The sequence below is a fragment of the Spermophilus citellus genome, assembly GCF_964194105.1.
Source record: "Spermophilus citellus genome assembly, chromosome: 17".
Taxonomy (NCBI): domain Eukaryota; kingdom Metazoa; phylum Chordata; class Mammalia; order Rodentia; family Sciuridae; genus Spermophilus; species Spermophilus citellus.
This window is the reverse complement of record NC_138199.1, coordinates 42,045,837-42,067,977: the sequence shown is the minus strand read 5'-3', so window position 1 is coordinate 42,067,977 and position 22,141 is coordinate 42,045,837. Positions and strand designations below refer to the sequence as shown.

Sequence of the window (22,141 nt, the reverse complement as noted above, 5' to 3'; positions counted from 1 at the left end):
TGATGTTAAGTTGCCGCCCCTACAGCATTTACTACTACTTTTAACCTATTTATTGTCTTTATAACATTAGTTCAATATTGGGTATATCAGTAAGATACCTGAAGTATAAGAGATAAGATAGCTCATAATAGAGGTCTGGTCGTACACTTAAAATACAAATCTGAAATTGTGAGTCCATAGGTGCTAACTGAAATCATGGGAATAAACTATGTTGCTTAGGAGGAAAACTTGCAGTAAGAAAAGACAAAGGCAGAGCCTGTAAAGGAGGGTGAGGTAAGGCAACAAGAGAGAGAGAGAGAGAGAGAGAGAGAGAGAAGAAATAACAGTGTGCAACATCAAGGAAGCTAAGAGGATAGACTGAAAGAGAAACTGACAATGGGGTCAAAGTTACTGAGGAATTTAGGAATATGGAAGTCATCAGTGACCTTAGTGACTGCTAGAGAATGGAAAGAGTAGAATTCGAGTGGGAGGTGAGGTACTAAAGATAGCAGATGTAGACAAGAATGTTTCAAGAATTGCTGTGGGAGGAGAAGGATGGTATAGTAGGTAGAAGGGAAGGTGGGATCCAGGGAACACTTTTTTAAAAATAGGAAAATCTAAGTGTGTTAATGCTTATGAAAAGAAGCTAATAAAGAAGAAAGGTTGAAGCTACTAAAGAGAGAAATGCTAACCTCAGAAGGAAAACCCTGAGTGGACAGAAGATGAGATGACCTAAGGATAGGAAGAGGGACACAGCCTTTATTAAAACAGGGAGGAGAGTGGAAAGAATATGTACAGTCCAGTATTGACTGCTTTACCTACAACAACTTCTGTTCTACAGGGATATAGGTAATTATGTTTGGAGTTTTGGTGGCAGGAAGCTGAGTTAACTCCCACCTGAGGGCTTATATTTTCTCTGAAGTCATCTGTTGAGTATTGATAGGAAGTAAGAGATGACAGTTTGAAATAGCTGATGAGTGAAAGAAACAGTGGGACTCCCATGTGCAGGAAAATTGATTAATATAAATAAAGCAACTGGTATATAATAATTGCTCTATAACCAATAAAAAAATATCTATCAACATTATGATTACTAATACTGACCACTATTTTTTACAATCGCGGGCCAAATAAAAAAATTTTCTGTGTGGACAGATTACAACCCTTATTACAGGGAGTTGGTGTAGGACCTATATCCTTGATGCATATTAACAGATAATAACATAAGTCACCATTTATCATTGTATATCTGCTATTAGACCTTATATTTTTACTTATGTTGGTTCTGTCTCATCAATTATAATAAGTTGTTTGAGAGAAAGACTATGTATTATAAATATCTGTATTTCTCAAAGTATTATTTATAAATGAATTTGTTTTCTGGTGGTTTTCTGCTGGATACAATGGCAAGGAACTGTTTTCTTGCTATAAAATAGCCAAACAGACTCGTACCTTCCCATTTTATCTGTGCAGGGCAAATTTTCTGGGCACTACTCACAATAGGAACTATTTAGTTTTCACAAACAACAGGCCTGCTACTTACTCACCAAGGCAGAACAAAATGCTAGCTGGAAAGTGCTGCAGTGTAGCACATAGTTTCCAAGAGAGGGTTTCTATTCATGTATGAAGATTCCAAATGGGAGGTAATGAAAGATATAAACCCTCTAAAAATCAGGCTAGCTACACATAGGCCAGGAATCAAAAGAGGCTAAGCTAAACAAAACGTTGTGATTAGTATTACCACAATTTCATTCTTGTAGTACACTAATGATGTGAGATTCACAATCAAAAACACATGGAGAAGATGTTGTTTACCTTGAACAGTTCAAAAAATCTTAGCATGTTATTGTTATCTCTTACTAAGTTACTTCTAGCTGGAATGGGAATAGGGCAATCCCAGCCAAAAGGTTGGGCAGTATTTCTATGATAAAACAGGGACAACTGGTACCAGCATATATGAAGGTAGCTGCCCATGTGCCAAACCCTGTAACAGAAATTGAAGGTTTTTGAATAGAAGTTCCTTTCCCCACCCCCCACCCCCAATTCTTAAACACAGAAATATATAGCTGGAACCTAAATGGTATTGAAAATAAACATTTTATTATATAACAGGAGTTAAAATATTCAAAAAAATTAACACCAACAAAACCAAAAACCATTCTGAGCACAATGAGAAAATTTTAAAATTGCAACTACCTTACACTTTTCAGAAATTTGATTGAAAAACAAATGGTTACATATGCTGCCCACAGATGGGGCCAAACCATTATGTCTACTGTAGCAGCTGAACAAATTGTGAGTTAAGGAACTGGAACCACTGCCCCAATGACAACTGCAGCAGAAGAAAGAAGAGCTCACAACCAAGATGCTCAAACTTGGGTCAGAATCCATCTTTGATCCATTTCCAGTCATTCTGACAAGTTACTCTGATCCAGCACAATTATCCTGTGTTTACGTGTTTTAAAAGACAAAAAGAAAAAAAAGTTTCCAGTTGATATATATGCTTTTTATTATTATTGTTTTTGTTTTTATTTTTTGTGTGGTGCTGGGAATTGAACTCGGATCCTGATACATGCTAGGTAAGTGCTCTAATACTGAGTTACATCCCCAAGCATCTCAAATGCTTTATTTGAGCTTGTGACCCTCCTGCTTCAGCCTCCTAAATCACTGGGATTACAGATGTGCACCACTGTGCCCTTCCCAATACAGACTTTTTTTTATGGACACAGTATATTTTTATGTGGTGCTAAGGATCAAACCCAGTGCCTCACATGTGCAAGGCAAGCACTCTAACACTGAACTACAGCCCCAACCCTACATACATTTTTTCAAAAGATACAAACAACATCCTCTTTCTGTTCTACTGAATTTAAGGAAAAGGTATTTTGATATTTCTTTTTTTTAATATTTATTTTTCAGTTTTTGGTGGATACAACATCTTTATTTTATTTTCATGTGGTGCTGAGGATCGAAACCAGCGCCCCACGCATGCCAGGTGAGTGTGTTACCGCTTGAGCCACATCCCCAGCCCAGGGATTTTGATATTTGTAATCAAGGGATATTATGATCAGCAACGTATAATGGAAATGCAAAAATGATGCAAAGCAATTGACAGCAGCAACTTATGTATACTTTCTGTATGAAAAGTATTCTCAGGCTGCTTCTACTACTTATTTAAATAAAGTTAGAATTAATTTCACCTTTTTTAATAAACAGAAACATGTATGTATAAACTGAGCAACTTCGTCTTTTTTTATTTTATTTTTTTGTGGTTGTAAATGAACAGAATGCCTTTATTTTTATGTGGTGCTGAGGATTGAACCCAGTGCCTCACACATGCCAGGCAAACATTCTGCCACTGATCTACAGCCCCAACCCCATGCAACTTGGTCTTAATTCAAGTCTTTGTCATTAATGTTTATTTAGAAACCAGTGAATATTTCAATTTGCTTACGTAAACAGTAAACTTTAACCTATAAACACAGGATATCTCATTACCTGGATGGTTCAGACCAACCCAGTCGCTTCCAAAAACACGGTTTTAGTTCATCTTGGTGAAATGTAAGAGGAAGAAAAAAACAACCTGATTACTTTCTAGGTCAAAGAGTGTCAGAATTCAGAATTCACATTAGTGTTCTCTCTAGTTTAGTGTAAACTGTTTTACCTACAACAGTTGTTCTATAGAGGCAGAATGGTTAATGGCTTTCCCTCCTAATATTCTGCAGCTCTTTGCCACAGCAATGGACACCAATGACACTAATTCGCAAATACTAACTAAAAGCCCATACAGTCTAGTCAAGGTTCTGGAGGAAACAAAATGTACCCATGGCAAATACAGATAAAGATTACTTAACGAAGTAACTACATAAAAAAAGGAATGGCAAGGCATTCGGTGACTAGCAGCAATGGGAAACCTAGGTCTGAAGGGACTGAGGAATGAGGATGAGAGGACCGCTGGAACTGGGAAAGACTGGCTGCCTCATAGAAGCTGTGCTTGTGAAGGAATACCACTTCTATCAGATGCAAGGTGTTGAAACAGGTAAGGAGGGAAAGTAACCCCTTAACATCTCTTCTGCCCTCTGCTCTTTTGCCAGGGCCTCCCACTGGCCAACAGGAAGCTAGGGAGAGGCAGTCCACTAGAGTCAGCATCCCGGGACACAAAGCAAGGTAGAAAAATTAAATGAGAAAAGGATGAAAGGGATACCATATGACCTGAAAGAGTTAATGTTTTTTCTTTAATATTTATTTTTTTAGGTGTAGATGGGCACAACACAATGCCTTTATGTGGTGCTGAGGATCGAACCCGGTCCCGCCCATGCTAGGGGAGCTCTCTACTGCTGAGCCACAATCCCAACCCAGAGTTAATGTCCTTTAAACAGGAGACTGTTGTTTGTAAATAGCCTAAAGCTCTATTAAAACAGTTTTGAAATTAAAGTTAATTTATGACTTTTTCATTACTTGTAAACCTCATTTAAATTCCATAATATATGATTTCTTACTGGAGTCTGGAGCATCCATGTAAGCTAAATTTAAAATTCTTTTGAAGATATTGGACAACTAGAAGCAAAACATCTCTCCAGACAATGAGATTAGCCAATGTTTTTTTTAAGAAATATAACTTGATGTTGTTACTGTTTTTGTGATGAAGCTATGATCAGCAATTAACAGAAAACCTACACTGAACTGCAAGGGTAAAGAAATTATCAAAGGAAGGAAGATTGTATATAACATTTGGGAAACATTATTTAATAACTTTGATGCTCATCAAAGCCTAAGGACTGCAGACTGCATTATAAACAATCATTAATTCATACCTTCTTCTGAAGCTCCTAAAAAGCCGTCTGATTTCCTTCTCTCTGGCTTGATGCTTTTTTCCCTTTTTCTATGCTTTTCACCAACTTCTTGATCATTGGTTGCTTTCTCCCTTTAAGAACAATGGTTTGGGGCATTAAACCACATACATAACAGCCAGGGGCAGGACTGTACTCTGAAGGAAACATAGCAATTAGGAGTATCACAGTGTTCCCTTTGGGCCAGGTGTTGGTTTAAGAGCTCTAATGTACCGTTAACTCGCTTAATTCTCTTAACAACTATATGAAGTAGTTACCTCCAATGCCCCCATTGTGATAAGGAAACTGAGGCACAAAGATATTACATACCTGCTAAGTCCTAGAGCTGGGATCTGACCTAGACAGCCAACCTAATCAGACTCTGCTTTTCACCACTAGACAATATAGCTGGCCTCAAAGGGGGGAAAAAAACCCTCATTTTATGTCATAATTGGTGGTTTTGAAAAAGACCACCGTTTGATCAACTTCCTCTGATATGAAATGTCTAAATAATTTGACTGTCTTACAGTTTAAGAACAAATTTGTTAAACTTTTAAGCAGAAACCCCCATTCAACAATAAGCTCCTTAAAGGCAGAGTCATTGATCCCCCTGTGCACCTCCTGCCTTAGCACAGTGTTCAGCTCATTGTCAATGCTCAAGAGATGCTGGCTGAACCTAACACTATTTAGGGATTTTTTTTCTGCTTTCATTTCATGGACAGTAAAAACAAAATATGTAAAATGAGAAGGGCTGGGGATATAACTCAGTGCTTGCCCAACATGAGTAAGGCCCTAGGTTCAATCCCCAGCACTGCAAAAAAAAAAAAAAAAAAAAAAAAAAAAAAAAAAAAAAAAAAGGGAGAGAGAGAGAGAGAGAGAGAATGAATGAGAATTAAACAGAAAGGGTGAAAAGAGACTTTTTTCCTCTCTTAACTTCCACTAACAGAATCACAAGGTCAGAGGTGAGGAGGGGCTGGGGCTGTAGCTTAGTGGTAGAGTAGCTCGGGGGTAGAGCACTTGCTTAGAATGCATAAGGTGCTGGGTTTGATCCTCAGCACCAGATAAAAATAAAACAACAAAAAAAGGCATTCTGCCCATCTATAATTTAAAAAAAAGAAAAATAAATAAAATAAAGGTATTGTGTCCATCTACAACTAAAAAATATTTAAAAAGAGTGGGAGGAGGTGTTTGAGTTGTCTTCTGCCTGTGTCCAAATGCCCCAGATCAGAGTCTCATCCAGTCTCTTCTGAGCAGCAGTAGCCATTGTTGAAGTAACTGGAAAGCCAGCTGCTCTCCCTATCCAGTGGCTGTGACCACTAGAAAGTCTGTGCTTTACTGAATACAAATCAGTTACTCTGTAATTTCTAGTCACTATTTCTGTCCTTTGGGGCAAAAGAGAGTAAGCTGACTCTCTTCACTTTACAGTATTTCAGGTATTTGAGGAAAGATATCAAATTCTCCACTCCATCTGCTCTTCTCAGGCTAAGCCTCCCCAGCTCCTTCAGCTGTTCTCATATGACCTGGTTTGCAGACCTGTGACTGTTCTGTGGTTACCCTATTCTGTTTATTAATATCTCTTAAAATGTGGCACTAAAAAGTAGTCCCACATTGCACCCTAGGAGTGCTCTAAACAGCACATTACCGGTCTCACACATCACCTTGATCTAATCAATGCATTTCTGTCTATACAGCACTAATGTTGCATTGACCTTTTCAACAACTGCATCAACCTGAGCTTCAGAGAGTCATGTCCATGCCTTCAAGAATTTATTGAATTGTTATTATGTCTCAAGCTGCATGCTAAGTGCTTGGTATACAAAACTAAGAATTCCTGCCATTAATGTAACTATAGTGAATAAGAATTTCCAATTAAAATTTTTTTTCAGGCCAAGTGTCCTAGGAGTACTCTATGTTTTTGAATCTTTTACCTTCATCTTTTTTTTTTTAAGATGCCCAGACTGGCCTTGAACTCCTGGGCTCAAGAGATCCTCCCTACTCTGCCTCCTGAGTAGCTGTGACTATAGGCATGCACCATTGTGTTTAGCTTTATATTTTTTATTTTTTGTACCAGGGATTGAACTAGGGGTACTCACAGAGCCACATCCCCAGCCTTATTTTATGTTTTATGTAGAGGCAGGGTCTCACTGAGTTGTTTAGCACCTTGCTGTTGCTGAGGCTGGTTTTGAACTTGAGATTCTCCTGTCCTAACCTCAAGAGCTGCTGGGATTACAGGCACGAGCCACCATACCCTGCTGTCTTTATTTGTCAATACCATTTTGAATCCCCAGTCTATCATCCATCACATTAGCACTCATTCCTAGATTTGTTATCTAAAAATTTGATAAATATGCCTTTTCTGATATAATTCAAATGACTGATGAAAAGGTTGAAATCAGCAGGGCCTAAATACAGTAATCTTAGAGGCCTCTCCTATACTGATATCAATTTGCTAATCAATATCTTGAGCACTGTGGGTGACTGGAGGGAGAGAGACAAGTGTGAGAATGCAGACACTTGGAGTCAGGGCTGGCTTATCTACAGCAGTTTAATGCTATTACCAGACATTCATTCTCCAAGAAGTCTAAAACCTAGCCCCATTTCCTCAAAAAGAAGAAAATGGAGTCTAATACCTCTATGCCTTAGGAATTATATAAATTTTATGTAAGGAAAAAAGAAGAACCCCCAATGGGGAATACTAACCTTGTAGAGCCTTTGCGGGGGTCCTGCTGCTCCATGCTCTCCTCAGATGGCTGAAACCATCTTTCCAGATCTTCATCAAGAGTAGAATGAGCTCTATCCAAGGGAAAGTGAAGAGAATAGTGACAATAGTCTTTTTCCCTCTCCCTTGACAAGAAAACATAACACTCTATAGAGTGGCAAGAAACTTTAAAACTGTGCTTTCTCTATACAGTTGAGGAAATGTAAGTTTGGTCAGACTGTATGTAGACTCACAGAGGTCACATAGATCTAATTTAAATGTATACAAAATAGTCCCATTCGGGGCTGGTGATGTGGCTCAAGCAGTAGCGCGCTCGCCTGGCATGCGTGCGGCCCGGGTTCGATCCTCAGCACCACATACAAACAAAGATGTTGTGTCCGCCAAGAACTAAAAGAAATAAATATTAAAAAATCCTCTCTCTCAAAATAGTCCCATAGTCCCTTGACAAAAAGCCATGGCATCCATGATATCACTGCTTCCCAATGTCAAATGCGGACTCTTGTCTCAATCTAGGTCATTAAGTCAGTTTCTACCTTAGGTCAAGATTGCATATACTTTCTATTTATTTTTCTAAGAACTACCTCTGAGGCTAGAAGATGAAAATAGCGTGTTTTAAGAAAGCCTGAAAAATACGCCCCCCATCAAAAAAATATCTTCCACTCTAGCTTGGTCCCTAGAACTGACAAACCATTCATAGCACTGAAATGTCTGAGCATCTGTGGAGCATGTCTGTGATAAGTACTGCCACCAGTTCTTTTGGAAAAGGATGAGACAATAATATTAGCTAACTTTTGACCATGTACAAAGAATTTTATGTTTGAATAGCCAAACCTAACTTGGTCTTCTTAAGCAATTATTCTTTTACCTTAAATTATGGCACAGATTTTTTAATGACAGCATTTTGGGGAGATAGAAGGAACAGTTATATCACAGATAAAAATTTTCTAAAACATCCCTTGAAAAAAAATTTCCCCTTCTTGCTTCTTTCTTTTCTTTGTCTCTAACCCTCTCTCTATTTTCTTCTCAGATCCTAGGGCTCCAGTCTCCTCCTCTACTTCCCAGACCTTTCCCCTTCCAGGTCTCTCCTTTTTCCTTCTTATAAAGAATAACATATCCCTTGAAGAATATGACAAACACTAGATTCATTAACCAAAAGTTAGTCAAAACACTCTTATTTGCTGCTGCCTTTTATAGCAGTTGGGATGTTAATTCAATTTCTGGTGTCCCTTGTACCCAACAGGGGTCATGTGTCAGTTTGATCTATTAGATAAAGTGGATGTGGGCTGGGAAGAGTTTCTCGGGAAATTTTGCTTTCCAGATAAAATGGGGCAGAATCAACTAATATATTCCTTTGTCTCACCCGCTTATATCATCTACCTGGTGTGTGGTTAGCTGCCATCTTGCAAATGGGAGTTGACAAGTCAGAAACTGAGTTTCAGTTTTGTAAAATGATAAATGTGTGGAGAATTGTTGCATAACAATTTGAGTACAGATGCCCTTGATTTATATTGTAAATACTGTTAAGTTGTAAATACATTTCTTATTTAATACACCTAACCAACCAAACAGCAAGCTGAGCAAGACAGTACACTGTAGAGTATTAGTCATTTACCCTCATGATTGTGAGGATGACTGTGAACTATGGCTTGTTGCTACTGTCTGGAACTCAGAGTATCATACCATATATTGCTATCCCAGGAAAAGATCATAAAGTCATAAAAACATAGGTTGAACCATCATAAGTCGGGACCATATACATGCTTTTTTTTAAAAAAAAAAAGTTGTATATGGACATAATATCTTTATTTTATTTATTTTTTTATATGGAATTGAGAATTGAACCCACTGCCTCACACGTGCTAGGCAAGTGCTTTACCACTGAGTCACAACCCCAGTTCCACTCTGTATACTTAATATTACTGAACTATACACATAAAAATTATTAAGATGATAAATATTTTAAAAAATATTTTTTAGTTGTAGTTGGACACAATACCTTTATTTATTTATTCTTATATGGTGCTGAGGATCAAGTCCAGGACCTTGCAAGTGTTAAGTGAGCACTCTACTGCTTAGCCACAATCCCAGCCCAATACCTTTATTTTTATTTATTTATTTTTATGTGGTATTGAAGATCTAACCCTATACCTCACACATGCTAGGCAAGTGCTCTACCACTGAGTCACAACCAAGATGGTAAATTTACCCCAAGATGGCAAATTTTATGTTATATTTATTTTACATATAATGTGTATGTATGTTGCATGTAAGTTATATTAATGTATTTTACATGTAACATATATTATTTGTATTTTATCACAGTTAAATTTTTTAAAAAGCAGAAGACCTTTTAGGAATGGGAGTTATTAGGATAGTATGGGGCAAGATTGTTTTCCTCCTATTTGTCAATATTGGGGAAAACACTTAATATAAAAACAATGCAATTTTTAAAACCCTTTCAAAAGTCTAGCTTTTTCTATTACCTCTCTGTGTCCTCTTCTAGATCCTCAGTTTCTCTTGTCCAAAGCAAAATGTTATCATTTTTATTATAGTCAGTTTCTTGTTCTTCTAAATGCTTTTGATCTAAAAACAACTCAAAGAATTAGCTTTATTAGAATGAAAACATTAAGAAAGCCTGCCTTAAAATGGAGTATAGAAATTAAGGCCTATCGGTGGTTCCTTAAGTATGCAATGGACTAGCTCCTCTCTTCCCATTAGAGCAGGAGGACAGGTGGCAGTCTATAGGACACCTGTATTCACAGCAGCTGCATCTGGGGTCTTGGGAGCTCTTTGGTGCCAGGTGAAGCTTTAGGAAATCTAGCCTGTGCCAAGGTTCAGAGATGGATAAGAACAAGCAGAGGAAAGAAAGGTCACACAAAAGATAAGGCAAGCAGCCCTGAGAACAAACTGAATAAATTTACTTCTTAGAAATGTTTCTAGGTTAGAGCCCCAGGAAGGAATGTGGGTGGGGAAGAAACCCTCTAAAGTATGATAAGCATTTTACATATGCTATCTCATTTCATTTGCCCACCAGTCCCATAAAGGGAAGAGGACAATTTGCTAAATATTTTATGGATGTACCATGCACTGTTTGTGGAGCTATTATGTACATCATAATATAGGAATTATTATCCCCATTTTACAGATAAAGACAACTGAGGCTCAGATATTAAACAGTTGGTCACATAACTGACTTAGGACAGTAGCACATATTCATAATTCCAACTACTCAGGAGGCAGAGGAAGGAAGAGCACAAGTTGGAGACCAGCTTCAGCAAATTAGCAAGGCCCTAATTTAGCAAGAAACTGTCTTAAAAGATAAATAGGGGGATGTGGCTCAGAAGTAGAGAACCTTTAGGTTCAGTCCCTAACACCGCAAAAGCAAAAACTAGTAGAGTCAGAATTGAGGTGGAGTTGTGACTGACCTCAGGGTCACACTTCCCCATATGTACTACTCTGTTGCCAAGGACAACATTACACCTAGAACCTGATGAAAAAATCTGAGAGTATATGCTCACCATTTGCAGTGATGCCCAGATCATGTACTGTGTTCTCATGCAACACTGTGGATGAATTCTGCTGCTGCTTCAGGTGCTCTGTCACAGTACAAAAGCAAAAGACAACTTATTCCTCCTTTGAATGACTCTAGGGCAGTGGTTCTCAAAGGGTGGTCCTCAGACCAGCAGCTCTGACTTAACCCAGGAACTTGATAGAAATGCAAATTCTTGGGCCTTATCCTAGAGCTACTGAATCTAAAACTCTGGCAGTATGGTCCAGCAATCTGTGTATTAACAAGACCTTCAAGATGCCTGATAAAGTTGGAGAACTACTGCTTATGGACATTCCTAATTTGAAGGAAATTTTTCAAGTAAGACAAAAAAAGATGATTATGATGATGCAGAAGATAGGTAATACTTTGCTGCACCCTATGTACTCAGGATTAATGTTCACACAATCTTTTTTGTGTGTATGTATGGTGCTGGGGATTGAAGCCAGGGCCTTGTGCATGTGAGGCTAATGTTCACAATCTTTACAGCAACCCTATGCAACTGACTGCATTATTGTTGTGTTTAGTGAATGAGGAAATTAAGGTTAAGAAACTTGCCTAAAACCTAAGAAAGGTTAAAGAACTTGCCTAAAATCACACAGATAATCAGTGGGAGGATTGAGATTTGAATCCAGGCAGTTCTAACTGTAAGGTTTATGCTCCTAATCTCTATATTATACTCTGTAAAAAAAATTTTATTTTATTTTTTTATTTTTTTTTAAAGAGAGAGTGAGAGAGTGAGAGAGGAGAGAGAGAGAGAGAGAGAGAGAGAGAGAGAGAGAGAGAGACAGAGAGAGAATTTTTTGTTTTTAATATTTATTTTTTAGTTCTCGGCGGACACAACATCTTTGTTGGTATGTGGTGCTGAGGATCGAACCTGGGCCGCACGCATGCCAGGCGAGCGCGCTACCACTTGAGCCACATCCCCAGCCCCAAAAAAATTTTATTACAACATCAGAATAATTCAAATGTTTCCTCATCTCTACTGGCCTATGGAAAGACAAGAGGCAGAGAATATCCATTATTTCCATTTCCTAAAGAAATACTTACTAAAGACAAGCATCTGCTAAAATCAGTGGCTGCTCTGCATTTATTAAGTGCTCAGTCTCCTCAAAGTACTCTCCAGTGCAGAGCAAAAAGTCAGTTGCAGGGAGCACAGGCAGACCACCCTGAGCTTGCTGGTCTTGTTCTGGGAAGGTACAAGTTGGCTCCCTTCCTGCTGAGTAGGAAAGAGGTCCTACCTCACAGAGCTTGGCATCAAGGGGCCCTATAAGATCATTTTATACAGTTTGAAATTAAAAATCCATTATAATCCTGATTAGTCCCTTGTTGATCTTAAATGATTACCTATATCTTAGGGTTCTAAAATTTCCCCTGTAGGTTCTTGTCAGGAATCTAGAGATTTGAATGTGGGTCCTCCAAAAGAGTAACAGCAGGTCATTCCCCAGAAATCTCTTTAGGGGAAACAATACATATACAATAGCCAGATGAGTAAACCCATTATCAGGACAAACTACTCAAAAACCCTCTACTTGATTATTTGCATAAGGCATCCAAGACCTCCTAGAGGGAGAAGGCAGAAGCCCACTGGTGAACTTTTCCCCCTTGATTTATCATTAGGGAGTTCTTCAGTTGAGTAGGTACCTCCCATTTCTTCAAGGCCTAATGGGTCTAGTGTGGGGGAGGGTGAGTGCACAAATCCAAAATCTAATTTCCTTGAGGAAGAATGAGTGTGGATTGGTGACTCAGGCTCTGATAAAAGTTCCAAGGGTTTTTCTAAAACTGTAATGCTTTAGACAGAAGCATTAGAATCACATAGTAAGGCTGAGAAGAGTCACTTCTTCATATGGATATCTTTATGCAGTCCTGTAAGCGATGAACACAGGGTCAGTACAAAGAGGTCTGGCCTCCTTCAGACAAGTAATTTTGGGTATTGGAGAAGGACTAAGAGAGAAAAAGGACAGGGATTTCATGTTTGGGTGATCTCAAAAGACTGCTTGCAGTCTGAGTTTATGGAAGGCTTCTTACTACTTACATAGAAAACTCAATTCTTTTATTTTATAAACATTTATTGAGTTCTTTTTATATACCAGGCTCTGTTCTAGACTCTGGGGATCAAACAACTAACAAAAGAGACAATTCCTTGAGGGGGGGAGAGACAAAATTAAAAAAGGATCCTCTGCTCTTTGTATTTCTGGAAAATTACTGAGCCATTCAAAGTGTAGACATCACCTACAAACCTGGCCCAGATAATTGCCATAAGTGAAATGACTGTGCTGGGGTATGTACCATGAGACCAGAACCCAGGAGGAAACCTGGGAACACAGCTGCTACAATGGAGAAAGTGAGAGAGGGTTCACATGTGGTAACTACAGTAGGACAGCAGGATCCACAGGCAAGTATTGATTATAGTCAAACTTGCAAGTACCTATTTAAGCCTACTTTGTATTTCTGGAAAATTACGCCATTGCTAAGGAACAAATGATACTAAAAATCTACTTAAGCAGTACACATGTGGGATAAACTCCAATCTCAACAGTTCTGTTATTTTAAGAAGAGCAACTACAGAGGAAGAATTTGCCGAGATTAACTAGAGAGCCTCAGAGGTAGAAAGTAGAGACGTAGAGTATGGGCCTAAGAGCCTGACCCATAAAAGCCTGTGACCTATATGACCCTGTGGCACTGAAGGCAAGGTTAAGTGAGGCAACAAAAGGCTATAGGGTTGGGGGTATGCTCAGTGGTGCAGCACTTGCCCAGCATGTGCAAGGCCCTGGGTTTAATCCCCAGTACTGCAAAAATAAAATAAAAAAGAAAAGGGCCTGTAACTACGGGAAAAGAAACCAAGCAAGGAAGGTTTTAGAAGCTGACTGGATCCACTTAAACATGTCAAAGAACAGGGGCTGAGGGTTATAAGGAGACTAGAAGGCAGCTGGTCCTAGAGTCAGACCAATAAGCTCTCACTTCTTATGAGACTCAAAACCTCAGAGACTCTGAAAACCAACTAGTGTCCAGGAAGTTCTCTACAAGCTCCATAGCAAGAATAGGACCATCAAAAAAACAATTAAACTCTCACAAATCTGATGAGAGGCATCCCCTAAGGGCAAGGGGATGGTCCATCAAGCTGCTGGGGAAGCAGACTACCTGCCTGCAAATTTTTCGATAACCTTGCATAATTTCTTCACATCAACCCAAATGCAAATAAAATTGAGTTGGTACTACTCAGTCTCTGCCTGAAATGGAAAATTCTAGTCTCATTAAATTTTATGACACTGACTCTTAGGAAAGGGATTTACCCACAATTTCAATACTTTGAATGCCTCCTACTTAGGCCTCCAAGGAATGGCTGGTTTGGTTTAAAAAGAAGATAAGAGTTTCTTTAATAAAAGAAGTTTATCATCATAAATCATTTTAATATTTTTATTTCCCCTCACAATCATCACCATTACCTTTAAGAAACAAAATGTAACAGATTCAGGCCAATATCCCAGCTAAGTTGTTGTGGTCCCTTTTATTGGAAAGCTGTCCCTTTCTGATTTTATCATTCAACCAGAACTTTGTAGGCCCTTTCTATTAGTGCTCACATCTGAGATAAGGAAACCATGCTGTGGTCAGTGACAATAGCTGACAAGACCAAGTGTATTTTGTATTAAATGTTCCTGTTATGGTTTAGGTCTGGAATGTCCCCCACAATCTTCTGTGTTAAAGGTTTCATTCCCAGTGCAGTACTGTTTAGGGAGAGGTTTGGGAAAATGATTGGATCATGAGGGTTCTGACTTATTATTAGTAGGTCACTGGGGACATGTCCTTGGGGACTTTATCTTGTCTCTAGTCCCTTCTTCTGTCTTTCTCTCCGCTTCCTGGTTGCCTCAAACTGAGCAGCTTTCCCCTACCACACCTTTTCACCATGATATTCTGTCTCACCTCAGGCCCAGAGTAACGTAATTGGTCAATCATGAAATGAAACCATGAGCCAAAATAAACCTTTCCTCTTCCAAGTTGTTTGTGTCATATACTTTGGTCACAATGATGAAAAGCTGGCTAACAGTCTCTTACCAATTTCATCAAGTAGCTCCTGAGATGGTGGTGGTAGCTCATCAATGTGATGCTGTGAAATGGCTTCCATTAGTTCTTTAAAAAGATAAAGGAAGAAATGACTTAACACTTTCCTGAATCTGAAGTGGACTTTTCTAAGCCCCCTCATGAATTTGACTGAGGATTTCCAATGATGAAATAAATAAAGGGTGAAAGAAAGTCTTTTATATAACAGTCCTAATAGATACCTCCTTCTCTTAAATAATTTTCTTAGTAGAGACCTCTCTTATTCTATCCCACTTACCTCAGTATTGGTTGGCCTGTGCCCCTTCCCTTGCTAAGGATATTTGAAGTAGGTTCTTACTAAGAGGCTGGGGGATCCAATCTGGATCAGAATTGCTTAAGGAATATAGAGGTTATAGACCAGCCAAAATGGACAAAACACAAAGTAGAAGGCCTTTGTCTATAAATTTTCAGGCCAGGTGATATAAAAGCAACTGTACTTCAGGTCTTGCCCCAAGAGCTCAATTATAATAACCCCTCAATATAAGACAAAATCCATTCCCGGAGGGAAAATTTCAAGTCTTTGTTCCAAAGACTTAAGATATTAAAATTAATGTAATGAAAGCAATATGCCTCAAGAGTTGTAAAAACATCAGATCCTTTGGGCTGGGGATGTAACTCAGTTGTAGAGCACTTGTCTAGCATATGTGAGGCATGGGTTCAACTTCCAATACCCCACCATCCACCAAAAAAAAATCCTTAACAGTATCAGATCCTTTTGATTAAAAACTGTCTTTTAAGAATCTGTCCTGAGAAAAGGATCAGAAGTATAGTTAAAGATTTATGTACACAGAGCAAAAAGTTGGAAAGCAACATAAATCTTTGACATTAGGAAAGAGTTAAATAACATTGACTATTAAATAGAATGGACTTTAAATAGAATGGATTATTATGTAGTTATTATACATATATATATATATATGAATAGTTTTTAATGACAAGGCAGTTATTCCTCAGTATCTATAAGGGACTGATTCTAGGATCTCTTCTACCTGTGGGTATCAAAATTCATGGACACTTAAGTCTCTTACATAAAATGGTACAGTATTTGCATATAATCTTTGTATATCCTCCCATATACTTTAAATCATCTCTAGATTACTTACAATAATAATACGTTGTAAATGCTATGTAAATAGTCATTTTACTGAATTGTTAAGGGAATAAGAACAGAAAAAGAGCATATACATGTTCAGAACAATTTTCTTCAAATATTTTTGACTTGCTGTTGGTTAAATTTGTGGATGTGGTACTCACAGAGAAGGAGGTTAAGTATATATCATCAAGGAAAAAAAAGCAGTCTAGAACTGATATGCAACTATGCTATTTTTTAATATATTTCTAAATCTGTGAGAAAGATATATACTAAAATTACACATGAAATTAAAAAATTACAGTTATATAATTATTTTATTTTTTAAGCTTTGCTTTATTCTCCAAGTTTTCTATAACAAACCTGTTTCACAATCGGAGGAAATAGCATTTTTGTTTGAACCAAATATAGCTTCGATTTAAGTCTCCTTAAATTGGCTAACTATTATGAACTTCTACTTTGATATGACACACAGGTACCTTTAGGCAGGCTCCTTCTCTGGGTGGCTTGGGTTGATGTGTCAGATGTGGTAGCCATACTAGAGGAACCAACTACAGCACATGCAGACAATCTTTTCTACAAGTGAGATGTAAAAATAGTAACTGACACATGTGTTGAGTAAAAAAGTACATGCAGTTCAATCATTTCCACTTTTTAAAGAAATATTTTTTAGTTGTTGATCAACCTTTATTTTATTTATTTATTTATTTTTATGTGGTGCTGGGGATCAGCAGAATGCATTACAATTCTTATTACACATACAGAGCATAATTTTTCATATCTCTGTTTGTATAATAAAGTATGCTCCCACCAATTCATGTCTTCATACATGTAATTTGGATAATGATATCCATCACATTCCACCATCATTGCTAACCCCTTGCCCCCTCCCTTCCACTCCCACACCTCTGCCCTATCTAGAGTTCCTCTATTCCTACCATGCTCCCCCTCTCTAACCCTCTAGGAGTCAGGCTCCTTAGAGAAAACATTTGGCATTTGTTTTTTTGGGATTGGCTAACTTCACTTAGCATTATCTTCTCCAACTCCATCCATTTACCTGCAAATGCCATGATTTTATTCTCTTTTTTTGCTGAGTAATATTCCATTGTGTATATATGCCACATTTTTTAAATCCATTCATCTACTGAAGGGCATCTAGGTTGGTTCCACAGTTTAGCTATTGTGAATTGTGCTGCTATAAACACTGATGTGGCTGTATCCCTATAGTATGCTGTTTTTAAGTCCTTTGGGTATAGACTGAGGAGAGGAATAGCTGAGGCTGGGTCACATGGTGGTTTCATTCCCAGTTTTCCAAGGCATCTCCATACTGCTTTCCATATTGGCTGCACCAATTTGCAGTCCCACCAGCAATGTATGAGTGTGCCTTTTCCCCCACATCCTCGCCAACACTTATTATTGTTTGTCTTTATAATAGCTGCCATTCTGACTGGAGTGAGATGATATCTTAGAGTAGTTTTGATTTGCATTTCTCTAATTGCTAGAGATGATAAACATTTTTTCATATATTTGTTGATTGATTGTATATCCTCTTCTGAGAAGTGTCCTTGGCCCATTTATTGATTGGGTTATTTGTGTGGTTTTTTGGTACTTAGCTTTTTTTTTTTTTAAGAGAGAGAGAGAGAGAGAGTTTTTTAATATTCTTTTTTTTTCAGTTTTCGGTGGACACAATATCTTTATTTTATTTTTATGTGGTGCTGAGGATCAAACTCAGGGCCTCACATGCACTAGGTGAGTGCTCTGCTGCTGAGCCACAACCCCAGCCCATTCACTTTTTTATCTAGTAAGTTAAACTCATTCAACAGACCTCTTCTGGAAGCCTTCTCATCCCTTTCTGCCTCAGCTGGGATTGTGGCTCATTGGTAGAGCACTTGCCTCATACATGTGAGGCACTGGGTTTGATCCTCAGCACCACATAAAAACAAATAAACAAAATAAGGATATTGTATCCATTTACAACTAAACAATATATATTAAAAAAAACACTAGGGAGACAGAGAGGAGGAAAAAAGAGGTCAAAAAAGGATAGGATACAATTAAGTGTTTTTCCTGCAGATTATCAGTTCAGGAGTTCAGAGAAGAGGAAAAGTAATCAATACTCTCAGGGAAGTAACCAATGGAGGCATCAAAGAGAAAGTAAATAAGCCTCCTACAATACAGATTTAGGCAAAGAGCCCCAGGGAAGCCTGGAGAAGAACCAGCTTATTTCTTGCTGTGTAATTAATTTGGAAAAATCTTGGTCCTTCATATCTCTGAGCCCCTTGGGCTGATCCTATAAGTGCATGATCCTGTGAGAGTATAAAACAGAATTGGTAAACTTACCAGATTGATCAGTTTTGGAGCAGGAGTCTCAGAGGAAGTAAGGAGAGAATCCAGGCTCTTTGCTTTCTCTCGAATGGTTATAAATTTATCAGAAAAAATTCGAATAGATTCTTGGCTATTCCAGCAAGAGGTAGACCTTGTTTGGTCCTGAAGTGTGATACTTTCTAGGCAGTCTTTATACCGACTGGCAGATGAAGAAATTGACCCTATTGGAGAAAAAAAGGTGGTTAGTGTCTGAATTCTTTACATTACAAATGAAACACTCAAAATTCTTTAACTATGCAGATTTCCCAAAGTTGCTAACAACTGAAATAATCACTAATCTGAGACCTAGCTCCTCAAGTTATAAAAAATGAGAATATTTAAACCTGGCTATCAAAATAAAATAAAGGGAAATTAGACCACAAATATACTGGAAATATGGACACTAAAGAAAATATATTTGATGCTGGCTGTATATGGTTGTAGGACTCAAGAACTATAGATATTTAAGCACTGTTTGTTTTAAATTGAAAACTCTATAGACAATCAAATTTCTACACTAAATTCAGTAGTGCTCAGAGAACAGAATAGACCCTACATTTGCATGTCTCTACTACTGTAACAGCTACTTAATCATCCCCACCACCACTACAACCACCACTACCTTGCCTCCCATGGGATTATTCCCTCCAGCTTTGGCCCTAAGTAAATACTTTTGGTCTGGGAGAAAACAGCCATCAGGTCTGATCTCTGGCCTGACTTCCCAGAGCTAATGGGCAGAGGTTGTGAGGTCGTTTCCCAAAACACTTCTCCCTGTTCATGATTACCTGGGCTAAGTGGAGTGCTGACACTAGTAGGTGCATGGTTTATTTTGGGTGTCTTGCATGAGGCTTTCTTTAAAAAGCTATCTTGTTCATAGGAGATACTAGACAGGTCTTGAATATCTGTCAATGATCTAAAGAATTAAGAGAACACACAGTAATTCTGAGAAGATGTTTAGAAAAATCAAGTAATATATTCTTGACAAGAATTTTTTTGGGGGGGTACCAGGGATTGAACTCAGGGGCACTCAACCACTGAGCCACTTCCCTAGCCCTATTTTGTATTTTACTTTGAACTTGTGATCCTCCTGTTTTAGCCTCCTGAGCTGCTGGAATTACAGGCATGTACCACCACACCCAGCAAAAAGAATTTTTAAAGTATATTCTTGACAAAAATCTTTGTCAATAGATCAGAATTAAAGAATGTCTTAAACAGAATGTCAGAGTCAGGTACAGTGGCATGTGCCTACTGTCTCAGGTATTTGAGAGTCCAGGAGTTCAAGACCAGCCTGGGCAACAAAACAAGACTCTGGGTCAAACAAGAAAGAAGAAAAGGAGGAGGAGATGCAGGGAGAAGAGGAGGAGGAAAAAAAGAAAAAAAAGAAAGAGGAAGAAGATAAGGATGAGGATAAGGAGGCAGGAAGAAAGAGGGGGGAAATGGAGGAGGAGGAGGAGAAGGAAAGGGAGAAGGGAAAGGCAAAGAGGAAGAAGTGTGAGGGGAAGTAGGAAGGAGAAGAGGGAAAGGAAGCCAGATGAGGAAGAGGAGGAGAGAGAATATTAGAGAAACCTTAAAAAAGAAATACTAACTTTAAAGGCATCTTGGCAGCTAAAAATAGATAAAAGGATATTTATGTGGAAGGCAGATTTAATCTATCCCAAACATAAACTTTTATTACCATCATCAACATCACTATATTTCCTTGATTATAAGATGCTATTAATTATAAATCACATCATCAGTTTAGTAACAGTTTCCTGGTAAATGAAGGAACATACATTAAATCCACACATAAAAACACAAAGATGTATGTTCTTTTTTTTTTTTTTAGTTGTCTATGGACCTTTATTTATTTATATGTAGTGCTGAGAATTGAACCCAGTGCCTCACACATGCTAGGCAAGTACTCCACCACTGAGCTACAACCTCAGCCCAACATGCAGATTCTTACAACAAGGAAATATTATTTCCATAAAACCAATACTTTACACAAGCATTCTTAGGCTAGTCTTTGGTGGCCATACATGTCTTTCTCTTTCAGTTCCTTTGGTGATTCCTTTAATGTCTCTTCTTGTTTACCTTCAATACTGTGAGGGATAAAGAAAGAAAATCAACGTTAGCCAAATGCACTAAGTTAATACAAGAGACTAGTTTATTGACCCAGTAAGAAACAGTAGAAAGGGCACAAAGCTAGAAGTGAAAAGTGTGGGTTCTGGCTCTACTTCTAACTACCTACAAGTTCTCTGACATGTCTGGGCCTCAGTTCTTCTTCAGAGATTGACTACTCTATAAGGGTCAGCCCAGTCCTGAAATCAACCAATAACTCAATATGACAATGAGGAAATTCCTAAGAAAATCAATGGAGCATAGGAACTTTATAGGGAGGTAAATGTTGGAGCAAGGGGCACAACCAAGAAGATTTAGCAACTATGAGACAGCTTCCTGCTACAGAATACCAAGAAAGGTCAAGAGAGGCTTGTGCCAAAAAATGGCAAGAAAATATTGAAGATGAACTTGGCCCATTTCTATTTCAACTAATATTTAAGATTCATTTTCTATACTCATTGAACACTAACTACAAGCAGATCCCATGCTAAATTCTTCCGTGTTTTCACATTTTTAATTTTTGCAACAATCCTGTAAGACCAATGGTATAAAGGAAAGAATGTGGATTTTAGGTTGACTTTTAACTTTATTAATTCTGTTCAACAAAATGTATCTCCTTCTAGGCACACAGTGAAACAGCACATTTTGGGGCTCTTAATTTACATAAATGATTATAAGACTTGTTTTAACCAAAGAAATATGAGTGAAAGTAATGAGTTACTTCTGGACAGAGACTTGATAAGTCTGTGTACAATTCACCAGGTTCCATTTTTCCTGTCTTGGTGATCAAGGATGCACAAAGATGGCGCCTCCCCCAGTCCACATCCCTAATAAAAGGTTATATAGTTCAGAACATCCCTGAATAACCTATGAGCCATAAATATGAAGCATGAACAAGAAATAAACTTTTTTCAGGCTTGGTAGTGTACACCTTTAATGCCAGCTAGGAGGCTGAGGCAGGAAGATTACAAATTCAAAGATAGTCTCAACAATTTAGCAAGGCCCTAAGCCACTAGATAAGACCCTGTTTCAAAACAGAAAATAAAAAGGGATGGGGGGCTGTGGCTCAGTTTGAGAATGCTTCCCCAGCACATGTGAGGCCCTGGGTTCAATTCTCAGCACCACATACAAATAAATAAATTAAATAAAGGTCCATCAATGACTAAAAAAATATTTTTAAAAAAGGGGGGGCCTGGGGATGTGGCTTAGTGATTAAGTGCCACTGGGTTCAATATCTAGTACCCTTCCCCCCAAAAGAAAGAAACTTCAGTTGTTTTAAACCACTAAAATTTAGGGGTCTTATATAGTATAATCTGCTCAATCCTGAATGATTAGAAATGTGAACTTAGAAATATTTAAACTTTCTGAATTTTGTCCCACCCTCACCACATTTTTTTTTTTTTTTTTTTTTT

General features: G+C 38.1%; 1 protein-coding gene across 1 annotated transcript in view; it reads right to left on the bottom strand.

Moving 5' to 3' along the window:
- Window positions 1-2,080: 2,080 nt before the first annotated feature.
- The window catches only part of TEX14 (testis expressed 14, intercellular bridge forming factor), a gene marked incomplete at its 5' end in the record, with an annotated part of 62,033 nt that continues 41,972 nt past the window's right edge, over window positions 2,081-22,141 (bottom strand). The window contains 11 exons of the mRNA XM_081271747.1: window positions 2,081-2,424; window positions 3,478-3,529; window positions 4,794-4,903; window positions 7,509-7,601; window positions 10,011-10,110; window positions 11,046-11,123; window positions 15,128-15,202; window positions 16,742-16,838; window positions 18,603-18,808; window positions 19,412-19,539; window positions 20,648-20,710. Of these exons, the coding sequence (XP_081127873.1) occupies window positions 2,388-2,424; window positions 3,478-3,529; window positions 4,794-4,903; window positions 7,509-7,601; window positions 10,011-10,110; window positions 11,046-11,123; window positions 15,128-15,202; window positions 16,742-16,838; window positions 18,603-18,808; window positions 19,412-19,539; window positions 20,648-20,710 (1,039 nt within the window). The 3' untranslated portion in view covers window positions 2,081-2,387. The remainder of the gene's footprint in view (window positions 2,425-3,477; window positions 3,530-4,793; window positions 4,904-7,508; window positions 7,602-10,010; window positions 10,111-11,045; window positions 11,124-15,127; window positions 15,203-16,741; window positions 16,839-18,602; window positions 18,809-19,411; window positions 19,540-20,647; window positions 20,711-22,141) is intronic.